General features: G+C 36.7%; 1 protein-coding gene across 3 annotated transcripts in view; it reads right to left on the bottom strand.

Annotated features, from left to right (window-relative positions):
- Positions 1–23,651, bottom strand: part of SMARCA5 (SWI/SNF related, matrix associated, actin dependent regulator of chromatin, subfamily a, member 5) — a 40,387-nt gene extending 16,736 nt beyond the window's left edge. The window contains exons 1-11 of one of the 3 annotated variants that reach the window (XM_032855617.1): positions 23,424–23,651; positions 23,023–23,288; positions 19,419–19,493; positions 14,705–14,871; positions 9,956–10,056; positions 8,148–8,248; positions 7,259–7,438; positions 6,011–6,166; positions 5,785–5,916; positions 4,298–4,366; positions 551–660 (exon numbers count right to left, since the gene is read on the bottom strand). In XM_032855617.1, the coding sequence (XP_032711508.1) occupies positions 551–660; positions 4,298–4,366; positions 5,785–5,916; positions 6,011–6,166; positions 7,259–7,438; positions 8,148–8,248; positions 9,956–10,056; positions 14,705–14,871; positions 19,419–19,493; positions 23,023–23,199 (1,268 nt within the window). In that variant the 5' untranslated portion in view covers positions 23,200–23,288; positions 23,424–23,651. The other 2 variants (XM_032855616.1, XM_032855618.1) reach the window with 2 other exon arrangements.
- Positions 23,652–24,015: the final 364 nt, after the last annotated feature.

Here is a 24,015-nt window from a genome sequence, read left to right on the forward strand (position 1 = left end):
AATCCACAATCCAGTATTTATGAACCACCAAGTTAACTGTATGTCTGCATCTGTGCCACCAGTTCCTTTTTAAAAAACCCAAGTAGAGAGGTTTATATATATATCCCTGTTTAATTAAATGCCAACTTTAAACCTTGGATTCATACACTTCCCATCCTGATTATAAGCTGTAAGTTTTATGACTCTGTATGATAAACTGGATTAGCAAGTCCTAAATTACATGATCAGAAAACTTTTTTTTTTTAAGTTTTTTTATTTATTTATTTGACAGATCACAAGTAGGCAGAGAGGCAGGCAGAGAGAGAAGGGGAAGCAGGCTCCCCGCTGAGCAGAGAGCCCAATGCGGGGCTTGATCCCAGGACCCTGAGATCATGACCTGAGCCAAAGGCAGAGGCTTAACCCACTGAGCCACCCAGGCGCCCCAGAAAACTCTTAAGGTTGAGTTCAGCAAAGCAAATGGCAATTCCTTGCAGACACAATTAAGGAAAACAATATAAATGAAAGTTGATTAGGAATCAATAGTGATTTTAAAATGTCCAAGAACACATACCATTCCCTTTGCATTTTGCTGAGACCCACATAGATTTTAACTTCCTTCTTTGGAGGCAAACTCTTTTCAACATCAGCTTTAATTCGACGAAGGAGAAATGGACGCAAAACCTTAATGATCAAAAAGAAACAGAAATGATCTTATCTATATTATTTCAGGATCTCAAATTGTTTAATAAATACATTGAAATTTATCTGTTTTTAGAATTTCACCCTTCCAAATATAACTTATTATTACTGAATTCCTGAAGGGTAATACAAGATCATTGCTTATTCAATACATGTAATGAATATACACTTGCTATACTGTTATAAGATACTAGAATTTTTTTTTTTTTAAGATTTTATTTATTTATTTGAAAGAGTGGAGGGTGGTCAGAAAGAGCAACAGATTCCCCACTGAGTGGGGAGCCTGATTGGGAGTTCAATCCCAGGACTCTAGGATCAGGACCTGAGCTGAAGGCAGCCACTTAACCGACTGAGCCACCCAGGCGCCCCTAAAAACAGTAAGTTTTGATGCTTTCAACATTCACTGTCTTTCCATTTAAAACTAGCTATCGCCCTTCCTTATCATATGGATTCAGTGACCTGCATCAACCAGAGTCTAGAAGCAGATGATCCTCCTCCTAATGTATCACAAGGTCAAGAGCAAACTAACATTCTTCATAATACCTACGTCACTGACTTCGCTTCATCTCATTGTGTAGGCATTTTATCATCTCACATAATCATAAGGGGGAGTACAGTATAATAAGATATGCTGAGAGACCATATTTATATAACTTATGTTATAAAACATTACAATCATTCTATTTTATAATTATTGCTGTTAATCTCTTACCTTGCCTAATTTATAAATTAAACTACCATAGATATGTATGTATAAGAAAAAAAGCGTATACAGAGTTCAGTATTATCCGTGATTTCTGGTTACCCACTGGCAATCTTGGAATGTTTCACCTGCAGAGAAGGGGCCAGGGGGCTAGGTGGGGGGGGGGTGCTACTGTGCTTTCATGTAGATTGTCCAACAGTACTTAAAGCTAGGTCCACATTAAAATGTTTTTATGGTTAGTTTTTAAATTTACTACTCTTTTGGTGGGTGGGGGGGATGAATGAAATGGGTGATGAGGATTAAGGGGCACACTTGTGATGAGCACAAGGTGATATATGGAACTGTTCAATCACTGATACAACACTGTATGGTAACTATATTGAAATTAATAAATAAAAAGAAAACTTAATGAAAATAAAAACAATAAAAATTTTACTACCCTTTTCTTATGGAAGTAGAACAAATCCCGACTATACAGTTCAATAAATTTCAATCAAGTAAACATGCCCACGTAATCAACTATCACCTAGATAAAAACAGAATACTGCAGAAACCCATCTTGGAACCTTCCTAGCCACCAACCACCCTTAAATTTTAACATCATAGATTAGTTCTGCCTATTATTTTTAACTTTACATAATAGAATTATACAATATACACCCATTTTATCTCATTTCTTTTATTCAACATGTTTGTAAAACCTACCCATGTAGTACGTAGTTCATTCCCATTAAATTTTAGAGTATCTACAAAACTAGAGATTCTCTATTTTTATCTCCCTATGTTTTATTTACACTAGCTTATAAAAATACGATCACAAAGAAATTTAAAAACTGGTGAGAAAAACAATCAGCAACACTTCTCTAATGTCATCACGTAAGGAAGCTAGCTAGTATGGATAATCTTAGCTGACAGCCAGCATCCACTGCCAGATATGTTACCAAAGACCTTCAGGTCTACTGGCCCTCTTCCAGAATTGTCCAGGTAAATGTAGCTGGATAAATCCCGGTAAAACCAGCAAAGAAACCACCCAGCCAATCCGTAAATTCTAGGATTACTAAAAATAGATACTATTAAGGGTTTTTGGTGGGAGAGGGGAGTATTTTGCAATAACAGATAACTGATATATTAAGTAAAAATGATCTCATTCCTAAGTATACCGATGGTAATTCTGAATACCCTTTTTCATCATGAAACCACAGGGAGGTAAGGTGGGAATTTCAAGACAGATACAGAAAGGTAACTACCAGACCTCTTCTCCCCGATTTGATAATCATTTTCATACTACTCTGAACAAAATAAAGGGCGATGCCAGAAGTGGCTGATTCTCTTATGTGGATTGTTTTAGTTTGCTTTACATACATGTACCTATTTAATAAAGCAAAGTCTACATACACACTCTATACTCTAAATCTAAATTGAATGCTTACATGCCTAAATGCCACCTAATTTGAAACAAAGATATCTAAGAGATTATCAGCTTCAAAGATTTAAAACAATAAAATTTCAGTACATGAGAATTTTAAAGTAGGTTATAATTAATTTACACAGAAACCAGTATTTAAACATTCAGGCTTAACTTTTCCCCTGTTCAAAGACCCACTATGAACCAGGCATTGTGCTAGAGATACAAATGTCTAAGACCAGTTTCCTGCCTTTGTGTTTACAACACAGCAGGAAAAAATCTGTAAATTAAACATTTCAACACCCAGTGCAAAGTCCTATGTTAGACTGCCTTGATAATTAAAAATGGGATACAAAGAAGCTTCTAAGTTGGATCCACCCAGTATATTCAGTGGAAAAGGTGACATTACCTATACCTATACCTATACCTAGTGTTGGACTAGGTATCAGTGAAGAGCAGGAAAGGGGATACCAGATGTGGCAGAAAGGATCAGCACAAAGACACTGAAATTAGTTCAATGTTTACAGAAAATTAATAGGGTCAGAAATTCTAATAAATTATATTGATATAAGAAGTGAAACAGAAGTTAGAGAATGTCAGAAAAGTTAAATCATGGGGGTTAGGGAAGAGACTGACACCCCAGTGGACAACTGCAATGCCCAGCAACATATCTGGTTGTCACGAACGGGACATATTACTGGCATGTAGTGGGTAGAGGTGTCAAGAATGCTGCTAAAAAGGAAAACCACCTTCCCTGTGCCCTTTAAAATTACCTAAACCGAAATGTCAAAAGTTAAGAACCTTTGCGTTAGGTCATGAAAAGCCTTATATGCCATGCTTACAAGAAGATCTGGATTTATTCTGCTAGTCAGACTGTCATATTCTGGATTCTGTTTGGGAATTATCTACCAACCAACTTTCACTTGTGAATCTTCATTAAGAAGTAAAAAAAGCTACGCATCACAGCAAGAACTTAGCAACTCTGCTCACAATGCACTACTACCAGTTGCTTATACACAGCTGCAGGATTTAAAAACAAAAAATGGACCTCTTTAGCCTTTGAGAACCAAATCTCTTAGATTTAGATTACTTTTTCCACTCGCTAAGTTAGGATTTCATCCTAGGTTCTAATACTAAAATCACACTCCACAACCCCTCAGCCCCCAATATAAGATTAATAATTAAGTAACAGGATTCAAAGAGATCTAATTCTAGTCAATGTTTTTTTTTATAACAGAAAAATAATTCACTAATTTAACCCTCTATCATTTTTCCCATTAGAAATATGTTTTAATCTTTTTTTTTTTTTTAAGATTTTATTTATTTGTCAGAGAGACAGCACAAGCAGGGGGAGCGTCAGGCAGAGGGAGAAGCAGGCTCCCCGCTGAGCAAGGAGCCTGATGTGGGACTTGATCCCAGAACCCTGGGATCATGACCCGAGCCAAAGGCAGACGCTTAACTGACTGAGCCACCCAGGGGTTCCTGCTTTAACCTTATTCAAAAACACTTACCATATGAAGCCTCTCAACTAGTTTTTGATCCCCAAGGCAATTGTTTGTATCAAACCATGAATCAAAGTCCTAGTTAAAAAAACAAGAAATAAAGATCAGAAATATTAACTACAGGCATTAAACATAAAAACCCTATTTATGTTAGATGTAACAATGAATTCTAGAATTAATATTTGAGCTGTGAACTTCAAAAATCATTTGATTCAATTCTTTATTTTTCATGTCATTGTTAAAAATTCATTAGAACTACCTTGAAAATTAGATTAAAAACATCAAGATGACAAGTTTCATAATGAATAGTTGGAAAGTTGTTCTATAGAATTTGAAAATTAATATTCTTGAAAAATCTTATTTTAGAAGAGCTGCAAAATTAAAATCACTTTAGTTTGTTCTCCAAGGCTACTCAGATTACTCAAACATGAAATTTCCAGAGCAGTGTCAATTTTAATTAAACTTACTAAATTACCAGCATTTCATTAGTATTTGGTAGGATCTGAACAAGGATAACTTCCATATACTTACCTCCTCAGCACATCTGGTTTGTATTTGTGCTTTGTTAGTAAACATAATCTTAGAATTATGTTAACTACAACAAAGCTTTCACAGATCACTAAACAAATTAGAGTGACAATGCAGTAAAAAAAAAAAAAAATCTCTAAAACAAAAACACTAAAATACACAAAAGCAGAACTAAAGTATTTTCCTGAGATTGACTGAATGTCTTCCAAAAACGCAAATTTCTCTATTCTTTTACAATGATTCTTAACACAACAACCCAAAATTAACCCTTTTGGAACTTACTGAGCTCTTCAAAAGCCACACACATGCACAGGCTCTTAAGTCTCTCTCTCTCTCCACCCATGGAAACAAAGTTCAAAAATGAACTCTGGTTCAGCAAAAAATTGTCATTACTGATAACAGACTTTAATATATATATTACGTGCTTAGGTATAACCAATAGTTTGAATATCTATTCAACCATTTTTATCAGGGCAAATAATCTATTAAAAGGTAAAGATTAGATTCTATGTTTGTTAGGCCATTAAAAAAATATGGCTAGACAGACGTTAGCAAATTTGAAGACCATCCTGGGGAAACACAGGCTATGTGAAGTTCACAACAAAGTCACTTGGGAAATAACTTGAGCAATACCTTAAGGACACAAGCAATCCACGTACAACTGCTGAAATTCAAGCCAATGTGACTACCTATTTGGTATGTGAATCTATGACATTCCAGAGACAGAAAACAACTGATTCATAAAATGATATTGAAATCAAAAGGCAAAAAAGTGAACTCTCAGGATACATAAAGAACTTGGCACATTACACCAGGATACTTATAGTAAAAAATTAACAATTATCTCAAGCGGTGCTAAAATTAACAATTATCTCAAGCAGTGCTGAAAGACCAATTTTATTACAAAAATGTATAGCATTAAACAAAAACATTAATATTCCAACCAGAAAACAGTAAGACATACTTACATCTGCTGAATTAAAGACATCTGGCAACAAAAAATTAAGAAGTGACCAGAGCTCATGCAAGTTGTTTTGAAGAGGTGTTCCAGTTAATAATAGTCGATTTGTAGTCTTGAATTCCCTCACTATTTCTGACAACTAAAAGAACCAAATTCATCATTAGAATATTCTACATAATGATCAAATTCTAAATGGAGGCACAAATTATTTTTACTTCCAAATACCAAATTACCTTCGATTTTTCATTTTTGATCCTGTGAGCTTCATCTATAACTAAGTACCTCCAATTAAATTTTTTGAAAACAGACTTCTCTTTTATAAGCATTTCATAAGATGTTACACATACATCCCATTCTCCTGGTAATAAAACATCTCTGACAAAAGCAGCCTGTGTAGGTAGCAAGAGAAAAAAATTACATCGTGCAGAAACGAATTACACATTAAACATTATTGATGACAAGTAATCTAACACAAGAAAGGGGATAGAAAATATTAAAAAGGGATACTCTTCTATACTATGTAAGCATCTAGAACCAACTCAAACTAATTTCATCAATCATTTCTAAGTGTCAAAGCCACTTAATAAAAAATAACCGACAAAACAGTGTACAGTTCAGTAAACTATCTCTTAAAGGTCTTCTCTTCATTTCTACCAGGTGCTGAAATTCTTAGGAACCAGGTTTAGAAAGAGAGGGTGGTTTCTGCCATAGAGTGAAAACTCAAAGATGGTTTGCAGTTAAGCATTTTCATTCCTTTCATGTTTACATATCAAACTTTGTTATTATTACTCTTAATTTACAAGTAAAGAAACTAAAGCAAAAAGTGGTTTAAATTGGGCTCAAAAACATAAAAAGCAACTTAGTAACTTAAAATACACAAATTATAAAAGGGGAAAAGCAATGAAACTAAATAAAAAAACAAAATTAAATACATTATTCTTCAATATAGTACACTTTAAAATCTGAACTTTGTATTTTCAATAGTATTATTATTTTTATTATTTCCTTCCCAAAAATGTCATGACCATCATTTTAATTTATTTCAATAAATACCATACCAACTCACCAAAATATTGTAACTGACCCAGTCCATCTTTAAAAATTACACTATTAATTAGCATTATGCAACATCAATCTAAAAAAATCTGGCTCCTCAATTTTCCAACCAATTCACACACTCAAAACTTCTTTTAAGAACAAAAATGCTGCTTCTAGAATGAGAATATAGCCTTTTGAGTTTATACAACCAATTCCAAAGTAAAAGAAACAAACTATACACTCATATGGCATCCTACAGTCTACAACTCCTTTCTCCAGAAGGATTCTTCACCACTAAGACAATATTACATTTGTAAATTACTAATATTTGTGAAAACAAAGTTTATTACTGGACTCCTCTTTTATCCCTCCTTAGCTGTCCCCCCCAAACCTAAATTCAAATTATTTAATATCAAAAATGTAACAAAACACGAAAAGCTTACTCTTTGTTCTTTATCTCCTATCAAACAAACAGATCTAAGTGTTGGTACCCATCTCTTGAATTCACTCATCCAGTTGTGTAATGTAGACTTAGGAACCAAAACCATATGAGGACCAGGAATGTTTCTATAGTGTTTCATGTACCCAAGAAGAGAAATTGTTTGAAGAGTCTTTCCCAGGCCCTGAAAGAAGAATCACAAAGCAATGAAAATCAAAACAAAATAGACACCCATATTTGTGTTTCCTCCTGATACATAAAAATATTTAAAAAAAAACACCTACATGGTTTATGATAGCTAACAAATGGCAAAAACTTGGTATGTTTCAAGTTTAGCTGTGTTATGCTTTTTAATCTTCCCAAGTCTACAAAGAGGTACTACTAACCACATCCATAAGGCCCAGAAGTTTGAATGTCCCAAAGTCATGCAGCAGAGCTACAATTAAGACCCATTTCTTTTGACTCTGTACTTTTTTCAAGCAACTAAGTATTTTAGCACTTCAGCTATATCGAAATTTGGAACACTGACTACATATCTATTGAATAGTAAACAAAGATAAGTATTTTGAGACAGAACTATAATCACTGATGAAAATCCATTAACCTCCCATCTTTTATAAAAGTGAAGGGAAATGGCCAAAACAGTGTATTATGAGAGTCTACCAAAAGTATGTTTCTCAAAATGTATTTACTTTTAAATTTATCACACTTTCATAAATAATAATTCCTCACAACTGAAGTACAGATTCTGCTTCCGTAACTAAACCAGGTTTGACAGAGGATTAGTTTGCTAACAGTTCTGGATTATAATCAAATCTTAACTTTTATAAATTTCATTGTACAAAATACTTTAAACTACAAAATATGGCCTTCTAAAAAACTACTAAACATACCATTTCATCTGCCAGGATACCATTGATGCCATTCTCATATAAAGAAATGAGCCAATTTAATCCTCGGACCTGATAATCTCTCAGTTTACCCCATTTAACATCTAAGAATAAAAGAGAAAACACAATGCACATTTTAAAGACATAAGAAATACAGAAAGGCAGTCCCCTTCGTTTGATAATTAGAGTTTTAACTTGGACCTACACAGGTTTACTCTGACTTTTCTGTCTTCAATTTCCAAGTCATTAGAGGCAACTACTGTGATCTGGAGCAGGGAAGGAGTGAACGGATAGGGACAATAACCAAGTGGAAGGGCAGGGGAAACCCACAATTATAAAGCATCAGACTACCCACCCCAATCACTCAGTTCCTATGTTACCTGTACACTGGTCCTAGAGACTCACCTCTTTATATCCTTTATTAATGTTATCACAAGTTTCTTTTTAAGACTGTAATTTACTGAGAGAGAGAATGAGAGCAGGAGCAGGGCAGAGGGAGAGAGAGTAGACTCGCCACTGAGCAGGGAGCCCAACATGGGGCTTCATCCCAGGACCCTGGGAGAATGACCTGAGCCAAAGGCAAACGCTTAACTGAGCCACCCAGCACCCCACAGGTGGTTCTAAACCAATTGTTTCCACCTTCCATGATAATCCAAAAAGACATTCTCTGGGGATTTAGTCTTCCTCCTAACAAAGGGGAAATAAGACAGGATATATAGAGACTGTTTTTCCATTACCTTCTCTAAGTTACTAAGAACTTGGTAGAACTAGAACTTACTGTTCTAAGTTCAACAGGTCCTGTAAAGAGAAACAGTATCTCTTTTGGGGTTTACTACACACTTCCCACCTCAGAATAATTACTAAGTATATACATCACAATCACCATATTTTTTTAACATGCACCCCTGTACCCCATCACCTTTCAAAAAACACTGCTTTAAAATGAAAAGGTAACCAATACCTGGAAAACTAGTTACAATGTAGGAAGGTGAGAAAGAGGTAATACAAACAATTCAAACTTCCTTCCTCCCTTGTACCACATACCTGGCTTTAGTCTCTAACTTCATGAAGAAAATGGAAAATGGGTATTCCATAACCAAAAAACATCTGAAGATAAATACTTTAAACTGCTGAATTTCTAACCAAGATACTGTCTTGCCTGAAGTTCAACTTGTTAAGAGTTAAAGTTAACAGTTAATTAAACAAGTCGAAATTATATGTCCTATATTGACCTTTCTAAATTTCTGTTGTTCACAACCACTTCGATCACACAAATCAATTACCAATTAAGAAAGAAAAAGATCAGGAAAAAAATGCTAGGCTGCAGTAAAGACAAATGTGCCGCCAGACTATCAAGATTATACAGAAGTAAAACTCAAAAACCTGGTTACCCAAGTTTTCCTTTGGAAAACCATTAATAACAAATATTTCAGAAAAAAAATTTAAAACAAACTAATACAAAATCTTGACATCAGTTAACAGAAGTCTTCATGCAGTGCTTTTTTTAAACATTACGTTTTTTTAATCAGGGGCAAATATAAGGCAGAAACTATTACTAGTTTTACATATACATTCAGGCAACAATAGAAACACAAAGGCATTTTATGCCCCTTTGAAATACAGCACCGCTATCATACAAATATACTACCATTTCCATAAAAAAAATCTGGTTTCACAATCAATAAATTTCAAAAGATTACTAAAAATTCCCTTTATAAATTACAGCCAAGACAAATAAAACTTTAACCAAAGGATGTCTCAAAAGGGCATCTTTAAAAAATCAAGTAGTTATAAATATGTATACAACATACATGATGGAGAATCTTCAAATCGAGTGCAAACATTGGTTGCTTTAGAGCTTTCTGTTAATAGTTCTTCATCTTCCTCTTGCTCTGTTCTACGATGTCGGTAGCTGTCAAGTTCAAAATGAAATCAATTGATTAGCACTTTAAACTTTAACTACAGTTACTATTTCAACAAAATAGTTAAGTGGCTGACCAAGATTCCACAATAATTTTTTTTTAAGATTTTATTTTTATTTTTATTTTTTTATTTTTTTTATAATTTTATTTTTTATAAACATATATATATATATTTTCCCCCAGGGGTACAGGTCTGTGAATCTCCACGTTTACAAACTTCACAGCACTCACCATAGCACATACCCTACCCAATGTCCATAACCCCCCCCCAACCCCCCTCTGCCCAGCAACCCTCAGTTTGTTTTGTGAGATTTCCACAATAATTTTTAAGAGGCATTTAAATTAAAGCTAGAAAAGTGGAACAGTACGAATTATTAATAAACTTAAACCTGAAACATTTTACATGGCTAAGATATACATACAATTGTTAAAAAAGAGTAACACCTGAGGTAATGGAATAACCTCATTTCAAGGAACTACAGTTAGAAAAATCTCATAATCTCTAATTTAAAGTCACCTTTTTAAGTATTTCTGCCAGAAAATAGCTCCAAAAATCACATTTTAAAAACCGAAACCTTTTTTTTATTTGAGAGCGAGTGAGTGCAGAGTGTAGGGGCAAAGGGAGAGAGAAGAAAAAAAGCAGACTCTACATTGAGCTCAGAGTCCAATGCAGGGCTCCATCTAAAAACCCTGAGATCACACTTGAACTGAAACACAAGAACAGGACACTCAACCCACTGCGCCACCTAGGCAACTCTTAAGAACTACAACTTTAAGAAGGATGAGACTGTGCCACTGGAGACAACATGGATGGACCTAGAGAGTATTACGCTAAGTGAAATAAGTCAGAATGAGAATGACAAATATATGACTTCACTCATATATGAAATGTAAAATAAAAAAGGAATTAACAAAAAGCAAAATCAGAACTATAAACACAGATAGCTGATGATTACGGTGGGGGGGGAAGACAGGTGGCGGAGGAGGGGGTAGGCACTGAGCAAATGGGGAGAGAGAGATACAACCCTCCAGTTATGGAATGAATAAGTCACAGGAATAAAAAGCAGAACACAGGAATACAATAATAATGTTGTAACAGCAATGTACTAGAACAGATGGTAGCTACACTTGTGATGAACATAGCAGAATGTATAAACTTGTAAAATCACACTAAGCTGTACACCTAAAACTAATGTAACACTTCACATCAACTATACTCAAAAATTAAAAAAAAAAAAAACTTTCACTATGATAAACATATAGCATAATATATAGAACTGTGGAATCACTGTTGTACCCCTGAAACTAATGTAACATTGAGTGTCAACCATGTTTCTATTAAGAATGTATTGTGTTTTAAAATGAGTAAAAACTACAACTTTCACCAAAAGCTGCAGAACATGCAAAATACTTAGTGCTCAAGCAATGACTCTTTTTTGTTTGTTTTGTTTTGTTTCGTTTTTAAGATTTTATTTGAGAGAGAGAGCATGAGCTGGGAAGAGAAGGAGAAGCAGGCTTCCCACAAGCAGGGAGCCCAATGTGGGGCTCCATCCCAGGACCCTGGAATCATGACCTGAGCCAAAAGTAGACGCTTAACTGATTGAGCCATCCAGGCGCCCCAAGAAATCAATTTACAAGCATCCTCAGATGTAGTTACCACAGACTTCCTAGGGCAGAATTTATTCCTTCAGGGAGTTTAGGCAGGATACTTTCTTAAGGGGCAGAAAATCCACTCAAGTCAGCTTACAGTTACATAAGAGGGGATGTATTGGTTCATGTTACTGGAAAGTCTAGGAATTCATAGCTTCAGGCACGGCTAGATCCAGGTGCTTAAACATGCTGCCCAGCTCCCCTACCTCAGATGTCCTCTGGACTGCTCTTCCTACAGAATGGCAGGACTGTCATCTTCAACCAATGACTCTTAAGCCAGAGATATATCAGAATTACTCAAAGCTTTTTGGAAATGCTCAGATTCTTCATCCCAAGAGAGCTGCTACATTCCCCCTTAAAAACTAATTTTCTGCAGTTCTAATATTGCCAAATTTCTTAATTTCTAAAGGGCTCAGGTTAGTAAAAAGTACTTACTCTCTAATTCTGAAGCTTCCAATTTTGTACCTTCATTACTTTCAACAAATATTTTCATTTAAATTAGAAAAGAGTACGTCTAATTTATAGCTTGATTTCTACCAAAACTACATGCTTGATGGAAGAGGATAATCAGTCTTCTCAAAAAAAGCATTCCTCAGAAACTCAGACCAAGACAGTAAATAAATGCAAGAATATTCTTGCTTGTTTTATATGCTTCAAATTAGAATGTCTTAGTATGTTATTTCTCATACTTCTCTACATTCTAACCATATGAAACTTAGTATAAACATGACCCTCAATTCTAATTTATTCTCCCCAAACTAGGAAAGAACTTTAACTTTTTTTAAAAATAAAATCTCACAGGCTATTATCAAGGTGGTATTATTATGGTTATAAAACTGAAGATAAAGGCTGGAGTGAGCTTATTGTTTCAAATTGAGGGTTCACTGAATGATAGAAGGAACAGAAAAACATATAGTTCTTATACTTAAGGACAGTACCATCACCCTAATTACTTTGCATAAGCTAACTTTCCACTTCAGATGGCTTGAAGGATAGAGAAAAAAATCTGTTAACCAAGACTCCTTTTCCCCCAATAACACCAGTAAGAACAAGCTGAACAATTTATTATATATTTACTACAGAATACCTTTATCTTACATAATCTTAAAGCTGTTTCTCCCCATGGAAACCTATTAACTACCTGTATAATAAAAATATCCACTATAGTACTTGGCATTTCTAGAGCAGGAGACCAGATGCCATTTAAATACCTGCAAGGGGTGCCCGGTGGCTCAGCTGACGCGATTTTGGTTCAGGTCATGATCTCGGGGTCTTGAGATAAGAGCCTTGCATCCAGCTCCCTACTGGGCATGGAACCTGATTGAGATTCTCTCTCTCTCCCTCCCTCTGCCCCTCCCCCTACTTCCACTCTCTCTCAAAAAAATTTTTAAATTTTTAAGTAAAAAATAAAAATACAAATAAATAGCGCCAAACTTCTCAAGTCTGAACAATTTAAATACATCTGAAGTGCAAATGTCCCTTTTAGGAATTCTCTAAGTATTAAAACAAAAGCACTCCGGTTATACACAATGGATAAGAGGTAAAATATATGAGTGGAATACCCCATATAAGATTACAGTATTATGGGACGCCTGAGTAGCTCAGTCAGTTAAGTGTCTACCTTCAGCTCAGGTCAGGATCCCAGGGTCCTGGGATAGAGTCCACATGGGACTCCCTGCTCAGCAGGGAGTCTGCTTCTCCCTCTGCCTGACACTACCCATTTGTGCTCTCTCTGACAAGTAAATAAAATCTTAAAAAAAAAAAAAAAAAAAATTAAGGTATGTTCATGCTTTCTGATGAAAACCCCTTCAAGGTATAGCTCGTGCCTCTGTGTTACCATAAACTGTATAGTAAATTTAACGTTGTTGAGAGCAGTTTGTAATAACCTCTTTTAGATAATCTAGCGGATTTAATTACTGATTATTTTCCATTTTTCGCTTTGGGAATTACATGGTCATTCCAGGGAATTGAAATTACCCTACAGCTATTAATATCAAATCTTTCAGTTATAACTAAACATCTTAATTACCCAACCAGCACAAAAATTCCAAAAAAGTATTTATAAACTGAACATGTAAGACTTATTTTATGTTTTAAACAACCACCTAAGGGCAGCATACAACTTGACACTTCAATTTGTAGAAGAACAATTAAGTAATAAAAATTTTAGGGACGCCTGGGTGGCTCAGTCGTTAAGCAGCTGCCTTCAGCTCAGGTCATGATCCCAGGGTCCTGGGATCCAGCCCCACTTCGGGCTCCCTGCTCGGCTGGAAGCCTGCTTCTCCTTCTCCCAAGCCCCCTCCTTGTGTTCCTTCCCTCACTGTGTCTCTGTGTCAAAGAAACAAAATCTTTTAAAAAAAATTTTAAACAAACTGCCATGGCATAAATCATTACAACATTCCATACACAAGCAGACTTCAGATAAAAGCAATCCCCTTGATGCATATTATGTGGTTTATGCCTACAGCATACCCCAAATCAGACCTGAAGTCAAGCTTGGATTATTCTGATTACTTCTGTGTGATATTAAACAGGCTGCTTCACCTCTACATTTGTTTCCTCTCCAAGGAATAGATAACACCTGAATTCCATAAACAGGATAATGCCATAAAGCTTAAGCATTACACATTATTCTTATTTATACACGTATGGCTACATCCTGTTAAGCCAACTGGGGCCAAATAAGTAACACCCCTAAAACGATATTTTTTAAGATTTTATTTATTTATTTGACAGACAGAGATCACAAGTAGGCAGAGAAGCAGGCAGAGAGAGAGGAAGGGAAGCAGGCTCCCTGCTTAGCAGAGAGCCCGATGAGGGGCTCAATCCAGGATCTTAGGATCATGACGTGAACCTAAGGCAGAGGCTTTAACTCACTGAGCCACCCAGGCGCCCCTAAAACGATTTTTTTAATGAAGTGATTTTATGCCTCTAATGAAGATTATCAAAAATAAATGTTTCAACTAGGAAGTATAAACTATTACTCACTCGCCAACCGATAACAAGTTTTGTTTTTCATCCTTTTTTATTCGTGGGCGCCCTGGTTTCATCTTCAAAGGTGAGGTTGGAGTCTTCTGAGCAGCAGGCTGGATGAAATGTGCAAACAGCTCTGTCTGCTTTAATAAATATTCAAATCTGTTTGCTCGGTCAGTTTGCTGCAAAAAAAGTTTTAAGACATGTTTTATCAGAATATTAATATAACTTCAGAAATCAAAGTTTCAACATGCCTCTATACAATGAACTCAGCAATAAAAAGGAACAAAATTACTGAGACATGCAACAACACAGATGAGCTGCAATAGCATTATACAAAAACAACAACACAGCATCATACTAAGTTAAAGAAGCCAGAGAAAGACTACATACTATGATTCCACTACACAAAATTATAGCTAGTGATAGAAAGCAGATCTGAAGTGTCAAGGGGATAAAAACAAGAGCAAACATTTTAGGGAATAACAGAACTGTCCTACATCATGACTGTAAGGTGGCTGACGGCATGAATCTGCCAAAACTCACTGTTTTAAAGTTGAAACTGTCATATGTCAATTATACATCAATATAGTGGGCCATAAAATATCAAAAAATTAAGACATTGTTCAATACAAGTGAAGTTATTCAGAAATGGGGAAATTGCACTGATCATTTATCAGTTCAGCTGTGCCAAATATTAAAAAGGTATCAAGTTAAAAAACATTTATTAAGGGGTACCTGGATGGCTCAGTGGTACAGCACATGACTCTCAATCTCAGAGCTGTGGAGTTCAAGATCCACATCAGACACTGGGCTTACTTTAAAAAAAGGGTGGGGGGGTCACCTGGGTGGCTCAGTTGGTTAAGCAACTGCCTTCGGCTCAGGTCATGATATCAGGGTCCTGGGACTGAGCCCCACATCAGAGTCTACTTCTACCTCTCCCTCCCCTCGTGCTTTCTCTAATAATAAAATCTTTAAAAAAATCTATTAAGTTCATGAAATATTCATTAACCCAATGCAGATAATACTATTCCTTCCTTTCACGTCTAACATCTGCCACTTTGAAATGTTCCCTATTATCACACTAAAAGAATGGAATATGAATCAAAAAAACCTTAAGATCCTTGAAATCAGCATGCTTCTCCACGATAATTTCCTGAAGACATGCTTCAGTTTTTTGTTTTTGAAGATTACAAACTTTTTAAAGTATTAAGATTACCTACGTGTATTTTGCAGTATTTGGTTTCTTAATGCATATATAATAAAAAAGCCAAGAACATACAACTGTAAGATATTGGGGCTGAAAAAGTCTATTCAATTATTATAATTATGTTTGGAATCAAAATAAGTAAGCTAGAAATTAACTCAGACAAGTCAGAGCTAGACATTTTAAGGCAAAACCTATTCTGCAGTATCAAAATTCACTAAGTATTCTTCACTTCTTTCAAAAGTTTCAATAAATATCTTCTTAAATAGCTGTTTAATTCAACAACTACTTTTGTGTACCTATCAGAAAAGGCACATTTTTTTCTATTATAGTCCAGTATCAAAAATAAACCTTAGGGATTATCTGAGATTGTGTCAAAGGTAATAAATGCTCAGAAGATAAAGCAGAGTAAAAGGAACTGGAATGGCACTAAAATTTTAATAGGGATGACCAGGAAAATCCCAAGACATGATGTTTCAACAGAAAAGGGGTGCCCCCCGGCCCCCATTGTTAGATCTTATCACATGTCTCTAATTTTCAAAAACCTTTAATGGCTCTTGATGTTCTAGGATTTTCAAACTGTGCTTCATGACCCATCAGAACAAAATATCCAAGACCTTCTACACAATTAAGTTTTGAACTACTGCCTTAAGGAATTAAGTATAATTTCACCACAGTTCTACACAACTGTCAATGATTTCAAAATTCTCACCAATGGTTCATCCAAGTGGTAGTGGGATTATAAACTAGTTGCAAAGAACCAAGGAGTTCAGAACATTTAAAGAATAAGCTTTCAGCAGAATTATGGCAAAGGTTGAAGAAAAAACAGGCAAAGCCCTGGTTTAGAATAAGAATATTAAAATAAAAATGATCTGAGATCTTAAAGAGAAAGGAGAAAACTAACAGACCCTTAAAAAGGAGAAACAACAGAATAAGATTAGGAACCTGAAGGACATAAATCATAAAATCAAATGAAAGATTAAAATCAATAGCTTAAAACCAGCTTCTTTCTCTGAGACAGGAGAAAATGACACAGGCCTGGTATAGGCCATACATATTCGGAAATAAGAAATAAAGTGAAGATAGGCCTATAATTATTTGTGGAAGAAGACTGAAAATAAGGGTGGCAGAAATGGAATAACAAGTTCATCCAGAGCAGTAACGTTTTTAAACAGCTAAATGGACTGTTGCAAAATAAATACTGAAAGCCTAAAAGAGTATAAAAACCATAAATTTATTCTGGTACCGATCAGCACTATTATTTAGTTTTCTCAAGTAGTACTCCGCATCCTTGGTTTAAGAATGAAGAGTGGATACTGAGACTTACCTATGGTTTGAAACTGGCAGATGATAAGGGAACTTGCTTAAAAGAAATCAAGATCATGACTGGTGAAAAAGGAAATAACTAGGAAACTGGAAAACTTGGAAGAGATATATGAAGAGATTTGGAAGAGGCCAGATCATTAAAAAGGAAACAAATATAGAAGCCAACAAAATAACCCATGCAATTAAAGAATACTGAATAGGGCAATGGGGGGCAGTGGGGGGAAGGAAGTATTTATGAGGTTGAACTTGCAAGACTACTACTATTATGAAGTAACATCATGGACAGCTCGGGTATATATTAACAATGACTGAGATAACACTAAGTACATATGTGAAGTAGAGAAAATAAATTCAATTTTGGATATTCCTAAGAAATACCAAAAGGACTTAAATGTACACCAAACAAATGTTAATAATACAATGGCTGGAAGCATCTGGGCTAGAGATAAATACTGAGAAGGCTTCAGTTTAAAGAAAACCAATGACAGAGTCACCTGGCTGGTTCAGCCAGTGGAGCATATGACTCTTGATCTTGGGGTTGAATCTGAGCCCCATGTTACTTAAAAATAAAATCTTTAAAAAAAAAAAAAAAGGAAAAAGAAAGCCAATGACAAGGATTGAACTATCTGAGAAGAAATGTTTAGGATATGATGAAGGAGAACAAAGGAACAGTCAAGTAAATAAGGTACCATCAAAGAAAAAAAGATCTCTCAAGGAAAGTGAAAATTCTGAGGAGTGGTCGACAATATTAGACACAAGTGAGATGAAGAATGAAAGTAAAATTAAGCTATAAATTGGAAATTAGATCTACTAATACAGTGTTAACAACAGAACATAAATTGTGAAGGGTATGAGGAAATGATGGGAAAAGTGGAGCTGGCAAATACATCTTTTTCTTAAGTCTGAGAGCAAAGAAAAGATATAGGACAATTACAGATATACACATATATAAAATATAACAGAAATCCTATATAATATCATTTAATGAAATCTTGCCATTCACAACATGGATGGGATCTAGAAAGTGTAATGCTAAGTGAAATAAATCCGTCAGAGAAAGACAAATACCCTATGATTTCACTTGTATGCAAATTTAAGAAACACAACAAAAGAAAAAAACAGACTCTTAAATATACAGAACTGGTGGTTACCAGAGGGAGTGAAATAGGTGATAAGAACTAAGTAACATACAGAATTAGTGAGTAACTGTATTGTACACCTGAAGCTAATATAACACTATACAGTAATTACACTGGAATTAAAATAAAAAATAAAAATAGTGACATTTATATTTTACGTATTACCATGTTTATCAGGCACATTACGTATGCATATACATATGTTCAAAAATGCATATATTTTTAGGATTTTGCAACTATGTAAGAGATTCAAAAATATCTACTGATCTTGAAGAGAAGATCAAAGGTTGAAGAGAAAGCAAGTTTCAAAAAATACTGGATAAAATATATTACATATCAGATATTGATCTAGATAAAGATACATAAAGACACTTTTTACTCTTAAAGAGCACAGCAGCTATATTGCATAGTGATATTATTATTTAACATGTTATTTTAACTTTTTAAGATTTCAGTACAATTAAATGAGTTTAATGCACATAAAGCACTCACAAAAGGGCCTAGTACACAGTAAGCATTTGCTATTAGCCATAATGATTACTGAATCTGATTTTAAGTTTACAGCTCTTCGTAGGTTATGGTTAAGTCATGCTAAAAAAAAGCTTCCTAAGGTATGAAATGTGAGCTGGGTCTTTGAGGATTTAAGTATAACACCATCATATGCTTTTTTTGAAAAGATCTCACCCATATTGTAAAAAAGCTGTGGGCAAGGAGCATATATTATTGTCTTTGTACCCAGTGGAATAGAAGAACAGAGGCAGAATACAACTTGAATAACTACCTCTGCGGTCTTTTACTCTCCTCACTCCCTGACACTAAATCTTAAAATAAAGGGGAGTAACATATCCCATACATTTCTATAATACTATTAGGTATGTTCATGTAATATTTCTCTATTTGCTTTACACAGGCAAGTAACAAAAATTATAGTATCCCATGTTACACATATTTCCGTTGGATATCTGTGACTCAACTATAAAAATTAAATGCAGAAGTTTGGTCCATTCAATCACCTAAATAAAAGTTATTACAGACTCTATTTATACCTAGAGCATACCATTTTTTCTTCATAGGTAGGATCTGGTTCTTGAATTTCTTTTTGCTTTCCAGGAGATGCGTCATCAAATACTTCCTGGTAGAAGGGAAAAATCATGGATTGTTCTTCAAAAGTAGTTAACACGCCATTATTAAACTAGCTTCTGCTCAAACCACATTCTAAGTAATGCATTTCTATCCCAAACTTGCTAGATACTTAAATGGCTATAATCTAATCTGACAGAGTATTTTGATAAAACTAAATGCCATGGTAACAACCTATTTAACCCAAATATATAAACTGCATGGCTTTGGCCAAGAGTAAAACACAAGACTATTATCTACATCATCCTAGAATAGAATAACTTTCAACAAATCTGTTTCTTTTTCTATTCAATAAATATTATGAAACCAAATTAAACAGTATATAATGTGAAAAAATCATGTTTCCTTTTAACTTCAGTATCTGCTGTGCTTCTACATAAATATACACCTAGAAATCACCATCATTAGTCACCCTGATTTCCATCTTCTGGAACAATACAAAAAATTTATCATGCGTCCTAAATCTAGTACTTCTTAACTACAAATTAGTAACAAATATCCTTTCTTGCAAATTTATTCACTCTGACATTCAAAATGCCACAAACGAAAACAGCAACAACTACTCCGCTAATTTCTATTCATCTGTAAAAAAAACAACTAAAGAACAGTTGGTAAAAGTTTAATTTTCATTAACAATGTACAAATCCATGCTTGGGCAATATGTACTATTAAAAAGTTATCTGAGATTTAAAAATTGGGGGACTGGAGTTGGTACAGTACCAGAACTGAGAGGTCAAATTACCTAAATTCTAATCTAACTTCATTGCTAAGATCTTTAGGCACCTGTGTCACCTTCGAGCTCATCGCGAATCTCTGGCGTTCACAAATAAAAATGATAAAGCCACCTACTAGCTTACTTCACAAAATGGTACCAGGTACCATAAAAGGTCAAAATATGCCATAATAAACAACAGTAGCCATTATTTCTTTCATAGTTAAAAAAAAAAAAGGATTTGGACTCCAGGACAGAGGTCCTATGATTATCTTGTATAGTGTGCCTATCAGTCTACTCTGTTGGCATATAGTCACCTATTAGTCTAATCAACAGTGAAAGACAAAAATTCAGGTTCCATCCACGTTGCTAAAAAAATCATAATAAACAAAAAATGAAATTACTCCCTTATCAGTACCAAGGAAAAAGGAAAATTTAACCAAATACATAGGAAAGCTAGCTAGTATCTCTGGGACAGTCTGCCCTGTCAGAAACAATTTGTGAATGCAGCTTTCATTTATTTTCTAATTTTCAAAATACCCAACTTAAATTCTACTTTCAAACAAGAAAATGAAAATTTAGCTGAACACATAGGAAAACTAACTAATATCTCTGGGAAGGTCTGTCCTGTCAGAAACAATTTGTGAATGCAAGCTTTCATTTATTTTCTAATTTTCAAAATACCTAACTCAAATTCAACTTTCAAACAAGAAAAAAGCATTTAAGATTGCCAGATATATTACATATACACTCTTAAACCTAGTATTTATCAATGAACCTCAATGATTTCCCAATTCAGTTACGAAAAAAGACTAAATGTACATTTACCTTAAAAATTTTTTTAAATCAACTAAAACATGAAGAAAAAACAATCGAAACGAAAACTGGTCAGTGAAGAAATTGATAAAAGATGAAATTACTCATGTTCCTATACCAAAAAGGTATAACTAAGTCATTCTTCAAGAAATAAAATTGTCAAACATCCTTCTTCTAAGTATATGACACGGTAGAAATGTGGGAAATGGGTCAGTTTCAGAGACAGACCTGGATCCTATCACAGATTCTACTTACCAAAAGACTCCATTTCTTCATCTGGCAAATAAATATGGCCCGAACTTCATTTGGTACTCGTTATTACATCAACATCCATACTTAAACTTTAATTCCACTTATATTTAAAAATAGCAACTGAAAGCCAGCTTAGGCTTTACTCTCTGATATTTAAATAACATCTCTACTGAGACAGTGGTTATTATTCCAAAATTTGAATGACAGACCCTTTTAAGAAGCTGATAAAAACTATGGACGGCATTTCGCAGAGAACTGTCCATTTACGCACAATTGCTTTCAGTGCCAAAGATTTTCAAAGCCCCTTAAACCAGGGAGCAGGAATCCAAGTTAAATAGCCCTGGTAATCCAAAAGAACCATTTAAAACCTTAAGAAAAATAGGCAACACTAGAGAAGAATGTGAAACAAAATCAGTACTGTTAAGTGTAACAGTACGGAATATCAATGTCCTATTGCACTAAAACCTACCATCACCAAAAAATTCTCTTATAAACTATTAGCATAATGTTAGGTCACGCTAGGTTAGACCTCTGGTGTCCAAGTAAAACTTTGGTGCGACAAACGCTTCAATGTTAAACTGCACTTCCATTTACTTATTGTGTTAATTCTGCATCAAGAATCCTTTTTTAGAGCAGTATTACCTTCACCCCTTCTAGCTAAGGATGGAAAAATCCCAGAAGTCTTTGGGCTGCGACTATAAAATATCTCAAAACAGATCGAAGGCCAAGAATAAAATTTGGAAGGAGCAAGCAATCACTTTGTTCCCAGACCTCGCAAAGTCTTGGAGCACACCCAAGAGACCCGCCTGGCAGCTCCCCAAACTTTCCACCCCCGCATCACTGTCACCATCCTCTGGCCAACCCCAGCCCTTGAAGGCAGGCTCGGCAAGCGAGCAGTACCAATTCTCACAAAAAAAAAAAAAAAAAAAAAAAAAAAAAAAAAAAGGCCAAGGCCCAAAAAGAGGAATTGCGCTAGACTTAAAGTCAACCGCCCCAGACTCACTAATTCATCCATTCACTCATCCATCCCCCTACCCAGATTAGATAGGGGCCCAAGACTAGACAGCTGCTGCTGCGTTGGTCGCTTTCCTCCCTAAGGAACAGTGCCTGGGAGGAGCCTCCTCTCCCTTCACAGGAGCAGCTGCGCCCCGCTTATCCCCACTGCGCATTCGGCCATCCAGCTCTAGCCATTGTTTCTGCCCAGAACAGATACCGCCCCCGCAAAGACGTGGATGAAGAAAAGGAGGCCCGAGTCCTCCGACGCGCAGCTTTTAAACGCCCTCCCCACCCCGCGCATCCTTCCCTCCCTACTAAGGGGCATCTCCTTCTCCCTTCCCTCAAGTTTAGTGGAAACTAAAAGCTAGATTCAGAGATGGGTGAAGGAATTATGGGAGTCTACCAGACACACACACACACACGCACACACACAAAACCGGGCCGGTCCCGCTCGGCCTCGGTAATCAATAGCATCTGTTTAATAACAGCGTTGGAAGATTTGGCAAGATTCGCCGAAGAGACAAATAATGTAAATGTGAAGTGCCAGAAATCCATGGGAGTCGGCGTGGGTAGGGATAAGCACAAGGGCGCAAGAGTGAATCATTCCGGATCCTAAGGGTCTGAGGCCGAGTTTGGATGCTGGAGGGGTAGAGTAGGGCTCTGCGTCTGAGCACTAAAATCCGGGCGAGGGAACCAGCTCCTCCTCCCCACTGCGCTCTCTGCCCGCGCCATAAGCCACCCTCACCTCCATCTCGGAGTCCGCGGGGCCGGAGCCAGCCGCAGAGGAAGCCGCCTGGGCCGCGACGCCCTCCGGGCCGCCTTTGTTGCTGCTGCTGCTCACGCTGCTGGCGGCCGAGGCTGCGGGCTTGGAAGGCGCGCTCTCGGGAGGCGGGGGTGGCGGAGGCTCGGCCGCGGACGACATGATGTTCCGTCTGCGTCACCCGCTGCTGCCTGAGGCCCGGCTCGGCAGAGATGAGGAGGCCTAGGCCTCGGTGGTTACGTCGCCACGAGCTGACGGAGGAGCGAGAGGACCACCCGAATGCCCCCCTGCGCTGCGGCTCCGCTACGAGCCTAAGCCGGGCCCAGCAGCCTCCCCCTTTCGTCAGCCTCCTCTTCCGCCGGGCTCGGGATTCGACCGGCGCTTACCTCACGGCGGGAATCACGTCGACGAGAGTGGGCGGGGCCACCTGGGTCACTGAGGTCAGGGAAGGCGGGTTGATTTACGGGAGGGCGGAGAGTTGGAGTTAGGGGAAAGGAAAGCGAAAGAGAGACCGACGCCGGGAACCAGCTTCGCCGCCTCCTTTTCTTCCTCTGGGAGAAATCACCTATCTCGCCAGCATCCAGGACAACCACCTACGCCACCGACTTTCAACCCTCGCGAGATTAATAGTTGGCTAATTGACTAGGTTCTGGTGCGCTTGCGCGTTCTCCTTGCCTCGCCCTTGGCCACGCCCCCCGGGCCCCCAGCGGGCTCTGGGGCGAGGAGTGGGCGGGGCCTCAGGGGAGTGCTTGGGAACGTAGTTTTGCGCGTCCGCTCTCAGGCGTGATGCGACCGCGGTTCCTAACGGCTGTGGTTGTTGGTCCTGTCTTCTGGGCCCGGAGGGTGTCGGTGGCACCACCTGGAAACTCGCCCAGGTTTTGCGCCGTCTACTGAAATATGGAGGCCTATGCTGACCTTAACACTTTACCGCCTCTGCTTATAGGGGTGATGCCATCAAGCTTTGACGTTATGGTTAGC

This window comes from Lontra canadensis, unplaced genomic scaffold (assembly GCF_010015895.1).
Source record: "Lontra canadensis isolate GAN:19392208 unplaced genomic scaffold, GSC_riverotter_1.0 scaffold10, whole genome shotgun sequence".
NCBI lineage: Eukaryota > Metazoa > Chordata > Mammalia > Carnivora > Mustelidae > Lontra > Lontra canadensis.